The sequence below is a fragment of the Poromitra crassiceps genome (genome assembly GCF_964638095.1).
Source record: "Poromitra crassiceps genome assembly, chromosome: 23".
NCBI lineage: Eukaryota > Metazoa > Chordata > Actinopteri > Beryciformes > Melamphaidae > Poromitra > Poromitra crassiceps.
This window is the reverse complement of record NC_139639.1, coordinates 17,772,770-17,785,655: the sequence shown is the minus strand read 5'-3', so window position 1 is coordinate 17,785,655 and position 12,886 is coordinate 17,772,770. Positions and strand designations below refer to the sequence as shown.

At 45.4% G+C, this 12,886-nt stretch overlaps 2 protein-coding genes across 2 annotated transcripts in view; both read left to right on the top strand.

Moving 5' to 3' along the window:
• Nucleotides 1-125: 125 nt before the first annotated feature.
• On the top strand, nucleotides 126-5,743 carry LOC310796893 (uncharacterized protein). Its single transcript, XM_083659136.1, has 7 exons — nucleotides 126-252; nucleotides 1,248-1,450; nucleotides 2,339-2,431; nucleotides 2,522-2,617; nucleotides 2,825-2,935; nucleotides 3,037-3,166; nucleotides 3,276-5,743. Exons 1-7 carry the CDS (start codon nucleotides 240-242, stop codon nucleotides 5,153-5,155), a joined length of 2,526 nt encoding a protein of 841 aa, XP_083515262.1. The 5' UTR covers nucleotides 126-239; the 3' UTR covers nucleotides 5,156-5,743.
• A 6,026-nt stretch (nucleotides 5,744-11,769) lies between these two features.
• Nucleotides 11,770-12,886, top strand: part of col6a1 (collagen, type VI, alpha 1) — a 30,934-nt gene continuing 29,817 nt past the window's right edge. The window contains exon 1 of the mRNA XM_083659449.1: nucleotides 11,770-11,975. Coding sequence (XP_083515575.1) covers nucleotides 11,894-11,975 — 82 coding nt within the window. The 5' untranslated portion in view covers nucleotides 11,770-11,893. The remainder of the gene's footprint in view (nucleotides 11,976-12,886) is intronic.

Here is a 12,886-nt window from a genome sequence, read left to right as displayed (position 1 = left end):
TGGTGCGTCTGTTTTGGGTCGCAGGAGGGCGTAATCTTGAACCCATCAGGGCTGCCCCGTAAAGCAAAACACACCACATTATTAAAACCTTACACTGACGCGGGTGACTGAACGCTAGTGTTTCAGGAAGAAGTTGGCGCCTGAAGCCCGATGTCTTGCTAGCTAACGCGCTAACCATGCCAATTAAGTCTTTTTCACTGTAATCATTTCCCTATTCGCCGTCATTAAAGAAATCCAAAATGAACGACATGGGTATGTATTGTATTGGCTTGTGAAGCTCGGCAAAAGTGTGCATTTTTGTCTCCTCACCCAGCTAGCAGACTAGCTAAAGCTAGCGATTAGCCAAGGCGGGATAGGCCTCGACTAACCCCTGGAACGAGAATTGTTTTGGCCATTGCTTTACTAGGCTCCAGACCAGAGGCCCTGTAACTTTAGCTAGCTTGGTAACGTTAGCTAACGCGTTGCCCTGGTTGCAAATCGTAACGTTTAGTTTAAATCACTTTTTTCTAGTGTTAATGCGGTTGTGAAATGATTGTAGCCTACGTAACAATTGGTGATCTTGTCTCTAGTCAACCATTCAAGACACACATCTGATCATGCTAACGCTGGCTAGCTGTTTGCTAACGTTAGTGTAACCGTTCCTGGCCCATTTCTGCTACCTTCATTAACGTTATTGTGCCACTGCCTCCCGTGCCTGTCGGTGTACCTAACGTTAAACCTACATAGTTCAGTGTGAAGAGTGCAGACTGAGTGAATGAGCTTGTTTTGTCATCTGACGTTAGTATCCTAACTTTACACGCAAGTGAAACCAAACCATGGGGTTGGTGTTGGCCAAAATGCAATGCACACCGGCCCCGTGTTTATAAGTTGACAGAACAGAGACATAACGTCAATGGAAAGCATAGCTCTGCATAACATTAGTGCATTATTTCACGTTTTGCTGCTTCCATAATAAGGAAGGATACATGAGCCAAGTAAACAGACTGCCCACTTTAAGATGAATTGACATCAAGGCATGAATTTGGGTCTGATCTTAGTACCAACATGATAAGGAGAGACATTTATGCCTCTTTGCCCACACACTTGTATTTATTGTTAGATATTAATAATGAGATAATGTTGTTTCATACACAATTGATTTCATTATATGGATGCAACATCTGCAATCATAAAATGTGACTGTGATTGCAATATGTGCAATATTGCTTGTTTAATTCATTTGACTTCAATCTAATTTTTCCTCACAGAATTCAGTGTTCCCTTGTCTTCTCTGGGACTCCTGGTTCCACCACTACGGCTGATGTCAGCAGTGATGTGGGAAGTAGTACGGCAGAGGAACATACAGCACTATGGGAAACTGGAAGAGTTTGTGTCCATGGTAACAGATGCAGTTCCTGAACTTATGAGCAAAAGAGAAGGGAGACTACTCTCATTGGGCTTGAGAGCGAGGGTGAGTGATTTCAAATGCATGCAGTCTCACAACATTGAGAGATGAGTAATGAAAACAAACCATTCAACAGCAGAGAAAAATGAAACGGTGGCATGCCTGCACCACCACATGATTCTGTTCCCTTGTATTTATTTGTCAATTGCAGGGGGGGGGGGGGTATGAAACACTATTTCTAGAAAAAGTTAGAATGGAAACCGTGTTATTATTATTATTATTTATTTATTTATGATTCCCCCATTTTCTCCCCAATTGTTCTTGACCAATTTCCCCCTGCTGCCCTAGTCACTGCTCCACCCTCTGTTGATCTGGGGTGAGCCATAGACTAGCACCATGCTTCTTCCGACACAAGCGCTTTTGGCAGCCGCTTCTTTTCACCTGACAGCGGGGAGCTTCACCGGCAGGACGTAGCACATGGGAGGATCACGCTATTCCCACCAGTTACCTTCCACCCCGACCAGGCGCCCCGACCAACCAGAGGAGGCGCTAGTGCTGGAAACAGTGTTTTTAAAGTGGCACTTAAACCCCAAACCTAATTGTTGGAAAGTTGACTCTCTTGACACCTGATGGTGCAGGAAGAGAGTGGTGTGGTGGTTTGTGATGTCACCACCTGTTGTACTCTAAAGAGGGTGATGTCACAAACCCCCGAGACCAGTCAATGGGGGGTGGTTCAGGCAGCAGGAGGTCCAGTTCAGAGCACTGCTTTTCACCATTGGGTGTCAGGCTTAACCAAATATTTAGGTGGGGTTTAATTACTCTTTTGAATAATTCCTCACTACATGTCAGGATTTTGACCTGCATTCATCAACAACACTACTAAATTCCCATATACACTGATTTTCAGCAGGAAAAAGTGTTTAGTATCTCTTAATGATGTTGAGTTTCCTCTAGACGACTCTTGAACTGTTGCGCTCTGAGCACCCTGAAGATCTCAAGGCCGTTGAGACCCACCTGGACAGAATCCGAACATCTTACATAGAGGAGGTGAGTCAATTTTGTGGTTTTGCGTTGTTGTTCTTTGTTTCCTTTATTGTCATGAAGTAATCTGACTGTGATGTCTGTCTTGTAATCCAGACAAATGATGTCGTCATTGAAGCGCCTGAAGCAAATTTCATGAAACTGGTGCAAGGCCTCATTGAGGACACTGATGGAAGAGAACATTTCCTCAAGGTAAAATCAATATCGAACTGGATGTAGACCAATCTGGGCACCAATTTTTTCAACCACCCAACTACTCTGTTGTTCCCATTTATCAAATGTTTAAGGAATCCTTCCCACCGTCATTGTACATAAAATAATTTGCGCGTATATGTAGCCTGAACATGAATGATTACCTAATGTTCATAAAGGGTCCAACTATATTATTCCCTCTGACAGAATGTGTTTCCGGTGGAGTACGGCCCGGACTTTGACACAGCGCTGGAGACTCTAGTGTCTGAGTTCTTCACCCGACTGGAGGAGCTGTTGCCAATACCAGACTTCAAGCAGGTATAGAAAGGATCATAGCAAGACACAAAGTTAATGTCGGTAATTAGGAACATATGAACCTTTAAATCATAATCATCTTTTTTGTGCCTTTTCATGTCTAGACTGCATCCTGGATCAGTGCTGCCCCCTCTGTCCTAGAGGAGTACATGCAGTGTGTCTCGAATGGAGATGACCTCAAATTTCTTCTCCAGAGCAAACAGTGCCATGGGAAGTTGGCTAAGACCAGTGTCGGTAAGCATATATCTTGTGTATACCGTACTTTTGAACTACTCGACTTGCATTAGCCGGATAAAATGGAAGAGTGTTGTATTGATATTTTTGTCTTCGTATTTCCCCACAGCGCCATTTCAGTCAGACGATCTCCTCGTTTCCTCCCTGTCTCTTCCGACCTCGTTGGAAGTTGCCATCGCTTCCCACCCGAGTCCTTGTGACGACGAAAATAACGATGTTCCTCAGATTGTCATGTTTGATGAAGAGCTGACGACACACTCTCAAGTTCCTTCCACCTCGACTGACTTTCCTGAATCACCCAAAAGGAGTGTTGTCTCGTTGCCTCGACGGAGACAGCACCCAGGACTGCATAAATGCCCCGAGTGTGGCAAGTGCTTCAAGCATCACTCTATCCTCATCGAACACCAGAGAGTCCATAGTGGGCTGCAACCTTACAACTGCTCAGAGTGCGGCAGGGCTTTCAGAACGGCCACCCTGCTGGCCGGTCACAGGCTACGCAAATGCAAAAATGCCGCCTATCTGTGCATTAAATGTGGGAACAGTTTTCCAACATCACTGGAGAAATTCAGACACCAGTGCCCAAAACGGGGCCGGAACTATGACTGTGCACACTGTGGAAAGAGTTTCCAAAGCTCACTCTGCCTCAAGGATCACTTGCTAACTCATGTCCAAAGCCGCCTTTTCAAGTGTAGCCATTGTGGGGAGGGTTTTCCGGGAATTGGTGAACTGAAGTACCATCAGCAGATAGACCACGACAAGCCCTATCAGTGTAAGCAATGTGGAAAGAGCTTCATCTCCTCCAAGTGTTTGACCAAACATCAGCAGCGCCACGAGGAGGCCGGTGAAATTGTGACCGGCAAATTAATGATTGGAAGTAAACATAAGAAAAGTAGCTCGGTGCATCGGACTTCCTCCTCGTCTTTATCGAGGAAAACCTCTATCAAAGCCGCCTACCCACGTGGACGAGTCACCCATAACTGTCCGCAATGCGGACGGAGCTTTAAGTATCGTTTTGAATTTCTCGAACACCAGAGGTTCCACACTGCGGTGAAGCCTTACAAATGCTCTCAATGTGGCAAAGCCTTCCGAACTGAGGCTCACCTTTCGGGCCACAGGAAAAGAAAGTGCAAGAACGCTGCCCATATTTGCACCAAGTGCGGGTGCCAGTTCAGGTCTCTACATGAACGTGTCCGACACCAGTGTGTGCAACTGTTGACAAAATATGAGTGTTCTCATTGTGGAAAGACCTTCAAGATGGCTCACCTGCTGAGGAACCACCAGATGACTGAGCACCAACTTCCCTATAGCCCAAATCATCGCTTCAGGTGCAGATACTGTGACGAGACCTTCCCCGGGATCAGCGAGCTGAAGTACCACCAGAGGGTTGATCATGAGAAACCTTACCAGTGCCAGGAATGTGGCAAGAGCTTCCTGTCTGAAAAATGCCTCACAAACCACGAGATGCGCCACAACGACGACAGACCAGAAAACTGTCTCGTCTGCGGTCGTGGTTTCAGAAACCGCTACGACCTGAAGCAACACATGCGCACTCACACGGGAGAACGGCCTTACCAGTGCCCTCACTGTTCACAGTGTTTCTCCACCGCAGGAGGACTGAAGAGCCACACCAGGGTTCACACAGGGGAGAAGCCACATGTTTGTCCAGACTGCGGTAAGGCTTTCTCCCAGATGGGCGCGATGCGCACCCATAGGCTCACCCACACGGGAGAGAGACCGTTCAAGTGCACCGTGTGCGGCAAGGGATTTACTATGGCGCACAAAGTAACAGTTCACATGCGTGTGCATACCGGAGAGCGGCCTTACGTGTGCTCTCAGTGTGGGAAAGCTTTCTCAGATGGCAGCGTGCTGAAGCAGCACATGCTGAACCACTCAGGGGTGAGACCTTACCACTGCCAGATGTGTCCCAAGACGTACACCTGTCTGAACCACCTGAGGAGGCACTTAAAGAGCCACTCTAACATGAACTGAGTCCAAACTGAATGGAAACGGAAGCTACGTCTCATTACACAGGTTATAAACACAGCATGGATACATGCAGAGTTTGAGCACTGGGTGGAGAATGGATACTTAAGTTGCCATGGACCAATCAAAGCAAACAATAGACGATATGAAGGAAAGTAGAATGAACGTGTTACTATTAAAGTAGAGGTAATTATTATATTTCCTCTTCACTGTAAAAAATAATGTAATGATATGGCCTTTTGTTTAGGAATTAGTGAACCTTTAACATCAGCACAAATAAGTGGTTTCCCTTTTTCCCCTTATTCGGTTGGTCTCGAGCTTTTTTGCCTGCATCAGTTTGATATGCATGAATACATTTGGATGTTATTGGGGATATTATACGATTTCAATATCATGCATTGAAAGCTGTAATATTGGTGAAAATATATTTTTGGAAAGGCCTCAGATACAATAGAATTGAAACTTTGTAAATATGCAGAAACACAGAATGTTAAAAAGCTGAAACCAATCATTACTGATAACTTCAGCCCAGGAGGCCTTTTATACTGCTATGGGTTTCAAGCTTTGTTAATTTCAAAATAAACTCTTGGTTGTACTTTTTGTGTGTGTGTTGAATGTTGATTGAAATTGAATCTGTTTAGTTGAGGAAGAAATATATTGGGAATTTTGCATCAGAAAAAAAAGGTTTCACTAGGTGGCAGTAGATGACCATTAGCTGATATGTTTTGCCTTGATCCTCATCTTTTAGACGGGGAATGGTGAAGGCCAATTATGGCTAGATGTTAAGGTTGATGATCCTCATAAGTTATGTAATTCTTCTTCAGATACTCCATGACCCCGTTTCACCTCCTTTTGCAGGATGCAATCTTAGATTTGTCTGTGTTTGTCGGCCTGCAGACTGAGGCGAGACTAGGGGAGGTGCCTGAGAAGATAGATGAAGGTCTTTATCCACAGGAAGTTAATCTGGCCCATTTCCTGTCATTAACTTTAGACGATGCTATTTGGAATCTTGATTGCCCTGGCCATTTCCTTTTGTTTTAACCAGCGCCCACCAGTATCCACGCAAGTGGGAAGAGAGCACTTGGTTGATTTCTTGTGCATGGCCTCACTGTATTCCAGTTAAACTGACAGTAAAGTCTGCATTTTGGACCACCACTTTCCCCAGACCCCTGCATGTTGTTAGAGAACCACTGGGAACTCTCAGACAAAAGAACTCTTGAGTCATATTGTAACATGCACACACTTAATCGCCTCCATCTGTGCTGTGCTGTGCAGACTTTCATGTTTTTACTGCTGGGAAAGAGAAACTGTGGTTTTCTTTCAGTCGTAATTTCTCCCCTTACTCCACAGTTCTTTGATCTCATTCATTGTCACTTGTGCCTAGAAATTTATGAATCATAATTTACAAATGAGCTCAAGCCTTTACCACTCAAAAGATGAATGTGGTAGTATGTTTAAATGTGGCTGGATTTTAAAAGCCACACGCTGTGGTAGATCTTCAGGCCAGAGGTATTGGCTGCTGCAGCCAGCTTTAGTCTTTCTGATTCAGAAGTGCTGCATCCTAATCTTCTCCACAGAACATCAGGATCCTGTGGAAACGGAGCTCTGCCTGTGTCCTGTCTGCCAACAGGCTGAGCCCAGGCCAAGACATTACGCAGAACCTCCCGGCTTTAGGAAGTATGTGCGTGCATACATGTGCGCGCGCGGCCATCCACAGTTTAGCGATCTCGACTTGTTGAGTTAAATTGCCCAATAACATGTCAGGAGTCAGGATGTATATCTCTCCCTGTCTCCCCAGGGTGAGGGAGAATGGCATTGTGATGACCTCAGCTCCAGCTGCCAGCTTCAGGACCCTCATGGTGAGATCAAACCATGTAAATAAGTCAAGGTGTGGAATGGATCACATACTTGCTTTGAACAACATCGTCATCAACATCAGCACTGAAAAGAGGCCCAACTGTTTAGCCAATGAGGGAGTTCTCAGTGATTCTCAAACTTCTTCATGTCAAGGACCCCAAACTGACCAATTAGATCACGGACTCCCACCTGATAAGATTTTTGTTTTAGATATTTTATTACAGAAAGTGTATGAAACCCATGGCCAAAATAGTCATACAGTCTGTCATTGTGTTACATACAGATGGAATTATTGTGAACATAAAGTATTCAGCTTGGGCCTAAACATGGTCGTCCGTCAGAGCCTCGCCCCGCCCTCCCCGTGTGACGGCGGGTGAAGCGCCGTCCTACGGGGGGGGGGGGCGCCGTCGGCTGACGGGGGCTGCTCCAAAATGTGACTGAACGGCGACGATACGTGCGTGACGACAGCTGCAGGAGAGTTGTGATTGGCCGTTGCCTTGGCTCTTCGTCGTAAAGTCGCCTTTCAAAGCATGATGTTAGATTATAACGAACTAGTTGTGTGGCTTAGCCTTCCCAAATGTTGAGGGTCGTTTTTTAGAATTTAATACATAGAATTGGGAACGTTACATTAAATTTCATTCAGACTGCCTGGCACACAATCTCCGCCATTTTCACACGGAGCTTCCACAGGAGGAGGGGGGGTGGGAGGAGGGAGGGTGTAGCCAGACGGCGAGACGGCTCCAATTCGAGGCGGACGGACGACCATGTTTAGGCATCAGCTTGCTTCAGGCACTGATCTCACACTGAGACAAGGTGTAAAGGTTAATTAAGCCTTTATTTTCTAGGGCATAAGGTTAAGGATATCACCACAGGCGGTGATAGATGATGCTTTCCCTTTGGATCTAATTGGGTACTTCAAGAACACCTCACATTCTTGACCAGTGAGCACTCCATAATTGTCTTTTGTTTGTACTAGTGCAGTGCCCGTTCCCCCATGCACCGCCCCGTGGGCGCTTCCCCTCCCACACACACACACTGCACTCTGTCAGGTCCCCCTAAGCCAGGGGTGGGCAACTATTTTTCATGGGGGGCCACATGAGAAACACAGATTGTTGCCGGGGGCCGAACAAATATTGACATGCCGTAACCCATGGATGGGCAACTTTGATGATAGAAAGGGCCACAAAAAAAATTCCTCACTACCAGATTTTGCTGAGGGCTGAACGGCGCCAGCGCGAAAAATTTAGGGCATTTAAAGCCAGGTTTAGGGGAATAACTCATTTTAAATTAACAGTTGTGATGCAGTCTTAACCACCAATATTTGATCCTTTTCTCACTCACTCCTACTGTATGTCACCACCTGCTCTCCCTGCAGGGCTTGAAATTAACTTTTTTCACCACCTGCCAATATGGCTGCTAGATTTTAAAGTTACCAGAAAATTAGAATTTCCACTTGCCGAAATGTTTTTCTTGAAATAAACCAGAATATGAGTTGGTTAATTTAAGCATAAGTATCAGTAAGTGGCCCGGGATTCTCAAAGCCTGTGTTGAGGGTCACACAAGAACAAAAATGCACTCTTGAAGCTAAATAAATCCAAAACCAACAAGTTAATTATTTAAATTTCTACTTCAATGTAGAACAGACATTTCTTACATGAGATTACTTTTAGCCTTTTAGTCATACATATTATTGAAAGATAGGCTATTCCATATTCCAGACTGAAATGCTATAACAGAAGAGTATTGGCCAGAATGACATGAACATTTGGACACTTATTCAGCGGGTATCTTGCATGTTGCGTTCAGGTGCACTGTAAAAAAAAAAAAAAAAAAAAATTTTTTTTTTTTTTTTTTTTTTTTTGCAATTCCATCGCGGGCCACACAGGGGGCGCCCGGGCCGTATGTTGCCCATGTATGCCCTAAGCGAAGGACAAACATACAGACAGTCCTGGAATAAGTCCGCACTCCATCGGGGTCCGAGCAGCGCACTCCCCTTTTTTTGATGGGGACCTCCTGGAACCCCCCCGAGGACCCCACTTTGAGAAACACTGTCTTAACTTAAAGGGCTTTATGGAGTAATACATTCCTGGTGGATGAAGCCCAGTATTGAGAAATGTTACCCCCAAAACGCTGTTTCAAATCTAAATTAGTGCATACACTCCACCACAGCTGCCAGAAAGTCCAACAGATTTACTATGAGAGCTCGCTAATAAACATAGATCATTACCAGATGTGCCCGCCCTCTACCAGCCCTCCCTTTCTCCTCTTTACTCCTTCCTCCCTTTTTTCCCTCTCTCTCTCTCTCTCTCTCTACCTCCTACAGTAATATACTTACTCTAAGTTTTCTCCCTAAAACAGTGATCTCAGTGGAAACTCTGAGTCCAGGCCAGAACTTCCCCTGCAGTCTCACTGTCTAAGTGTGCACACACACACACACACACACACACACACACACACACACATGCATGCGCGTGCACGCACACACACACACACACACACACACACACACGTCCATAGCAACCGTGTAACATCCACCCCCATCAACATGCTGCCAAATGAACACTCCACACTCCTACACCTCTCAGCCTCATCTCGAGTGCCTCCCCCATTTCTCCCCTTCTCTTTCTCTCCCCCCTCTCTCTTCTCTCTCTCTCTCTCTGTCTCTACATTTCCTGGATACTATCTTCTTCCTGAAATGAAGGAAGACTTATCTCAGGGACACACACAGACATCATGGCATGGCATATGATGGATAGTGCCACATCTGTCTCTCTTTCTCTCCCACTCTCTCTTTCCAAAGTCTTCTCCAACATCCTTCCTCCACACAAGCAAAGGAGCACTAGATGGCACTGTGTCTCCTTCTCAAGCTCCTTCCTAGGAAAGGACATGGGGGCCAAGAACATCCCTGGCCTTTATCCCCTCCTCCCCGTCTCTCTGCCTCTGTCTTGCTTTCATGTTCAGGTCAGGTCTGGACAGTGAAGTGGACCAGATGTGTTGAAACCCCACCCGCCTCTTCGATGGAAGAGCGGAGAGAGAAAGAATGCAGAATTCCTGCAAGATGGTCATCTGTTTACCTTTAAACTGGATTACTGACTGATAAGATTACTCCAGGGTATAATGACCTTCCCGGGAATCCAGGGGCCAAAGGTCACAGGGGACCTGCCCTCGGTCACAGGGGACCTGTCCCCTGAGGGCAGAGCATTACGAAGGTCACCAACCCATGCTAGGGCTTGCCCAGTGGTGGATTCGACCTGCCGACCTGTGTGTGTGTTTGATCATTTTAAACATATTTATCTCTGTTATATAGATGGAGAGACTCCGGTCCCTGAGAGCCAACTCACTCAACTGTCTGGGACCCGTTTTTGGCCTACTTTGAATGACAAGTGACCCAAGTGGTTAGTGGTGGTCCCCTGAGGGCAGAGCATTACAAAGGTCACCAACCCATGCTAGGGCTTGCCCAGTGGTGGATTCGACCTGCCGACCTGTGTGTGTGTTTGATCATTTTAAACATATTTATCTCTGTTATATAGATGGAGAGACTCCGGTCCCTGAGAGCCAACTCACTCAACTGTCTGGGACCCGTTTTTGGCCTACTTTGAATGACAAGTGACCCAAGTGGTTAGTGGTGGTCCCCTGAGGGCAGAGCATTACAAAGGTCACCAACCCATGCTAGGGCTTGCCCAGTGGTGGATTCGACCTGCCGACCTGTGTGTGTGTTTGATCATTTTAAACATATTTATCTCTGTTATATAGATGGAGAGACTCCGGTCCCTGAGAGCCAACTCACTCAACTGTCTGGGACCCGTTTTTGGCCTACTTTGAATGACAAGTGACCCAAGTGGTTAGTGGTGACAGATCGCTCACTCAGCTGGTTTCTCATGGACCCCTTGCGTGGGATCCCATGCACAATATCTCTTGCAAACACATAAGCACCTTATGCGGCTGGTAGCACCACGTTGTAATGTTGAATGTCGATGATGTACGTATTTTTTTCCTTTCTTTTCTTTTCCTGTGTCTGAGCCTGTTTGTCTTGTTCATATATTGTTGTATAAAAAAATGAAAATAAAATATTGAAATTTCTTTTAAACATCTTTAAATAATGATTGGTAGGCTAATAGTAGTCATATAGCCTACTATAAAAGATTGATGAGAACCCATTTCTAATTGTGAATTTAACTGTGCATTGTTATGCAATTTGGAGATTAAACAATGTATATACCTATACATGCCAAGTTGGACTGATTCAATGCTTTAGGCCACTAATTCCGTGTGTCTGTGTGTGTGAGTGAGAGTGAGAGTGTGGGGGTGTGGGTGTGCCTGTACCAGTGTTTAGACAGAAACACAAAAGGGCATTTGGTCTTGCTTAAACATGTTTTAAAATAATCATGGAAAAAAATAGCTAATTATACAGAAATGCCTGCACATTGCCTCACACAATAGCCTAATAGTCGAAAATGTCTGCACATCATCATGCGTAACATGATGTGCCGACATTTCTAGGCTACATATTATGCAACAGCTCTAGTTTACAGTTGTAGTTTATTTATTCCTGTGTTTGCATGGAGGAGGTCCCCTGCCCTTGTAAGGAAGCATGCAGACACGGTTGTGGGATTTTGCACAAACCTTTTCTCTCCCTGGCTCATGCGCGCTCTGGCCGTTTCCTCGCCCCCAGAAAGCGCGTGAACTTCTCCCTCCTCCTCCTCGAGCGTCCTGGTCCTCTGCGCGCTCCTGGTTTCGCCCTCAAATGCAGCGGAGCGCTAGCCTGATAAGAGAAGTTCGCCAAATTGGTTTAGAGGTACCGGGTTTTGGGGTCGGAGAGGTTCGGTGTGTTTTGTGGGTTAGGGGTATTTTAGTTTTTTAGTATTTGTATTTTTTTGCAGTTCCACTATGGAGACTCTCGGAGTTCTCCTCGCGCTGCTGTGCGTCTTGGCTGGAGCGCAAGCGCAGGTCCCGAGACCCCGGTCTGGGGGTAAGTTTGCCGAAAATAATATCTACTTAACAAGGAAAATGACTACTTCCTAGTTCATATGAAAACGTCTAGTGGTGTTTCTGTACTGTTTGTGTGAATACAACTTGGCGTATTGACTTGATCTGGACAGGGACTAGTTAGTCCAGATGTTTCTTCTCTGTGGGCTGGATAGGCTGCTGCTCGATCCAGCTGATGATGCGCCTGTGAAATCAGCAGTAGATGCAATATGAACAGCAAATGAGGTCAGATGATGATAGCAGCCATGTCCACTGAGAGCAGGGCCTAGTTCAGTCCAATCATGGTTGTTGTCATAACTACAGTATCATGCTAGGGAGGCCTCTAGTAGGTTTGGTGTGTAATGCAGACATAGACATCAAAGTGGTGAATGTGGACATCGACCTGAGCAGCTAGCACCTCAGGCCTGCTCATCTGCCAAGTTGCTGCATGGGTAGTACTAGTAATGAGTTACAGAGGCATGGAGACCGCCATCTTGCAGTTTGAATATGGGTGTGGGCCCACACCTGTTTTAACTCCACCTGTATGAGGATGGATGGACCAGACCATGACACCCAGAATGATGCCTGTGCTGCAGTAATGATAACTGTACTGGCATCACTGCACTGGGATTTATGGATGATTGAATGATCTATCATATATATATATATATATATATATATATATATATATATATATATATATATACTTACTGTATATATATATATATATATATATATATATATATACATACATATATACACACACACACACACACACACACACACACACACACACACACACACACACACACATATTATATATTTTACTGGTTGATTTAATCACTTTAGGTGCACTGTTGTGTGGCTGTGTGGGTGATTGATGATGGGTAAATTGGCTGACTAACTCAACATACT

Coding starts and splice junctions, on each gene's coding strand:
- LOC310796893 (XM_083659136.1), top strand. Junction 2,432..2,521: donor GAACATCTTACATAGAGGAG/GTGAGTCAATTT, acceptor CTTGTAATCCAG/ACAAATGATGTCGTCATTGA. Junction 2,618..2,824: donor GAAGAGAACATTTCCTCAAG/GTAAAATCAATA, acceptor TCCCTCTGACAG/AATGTGTTTCCGGTGGAGTA.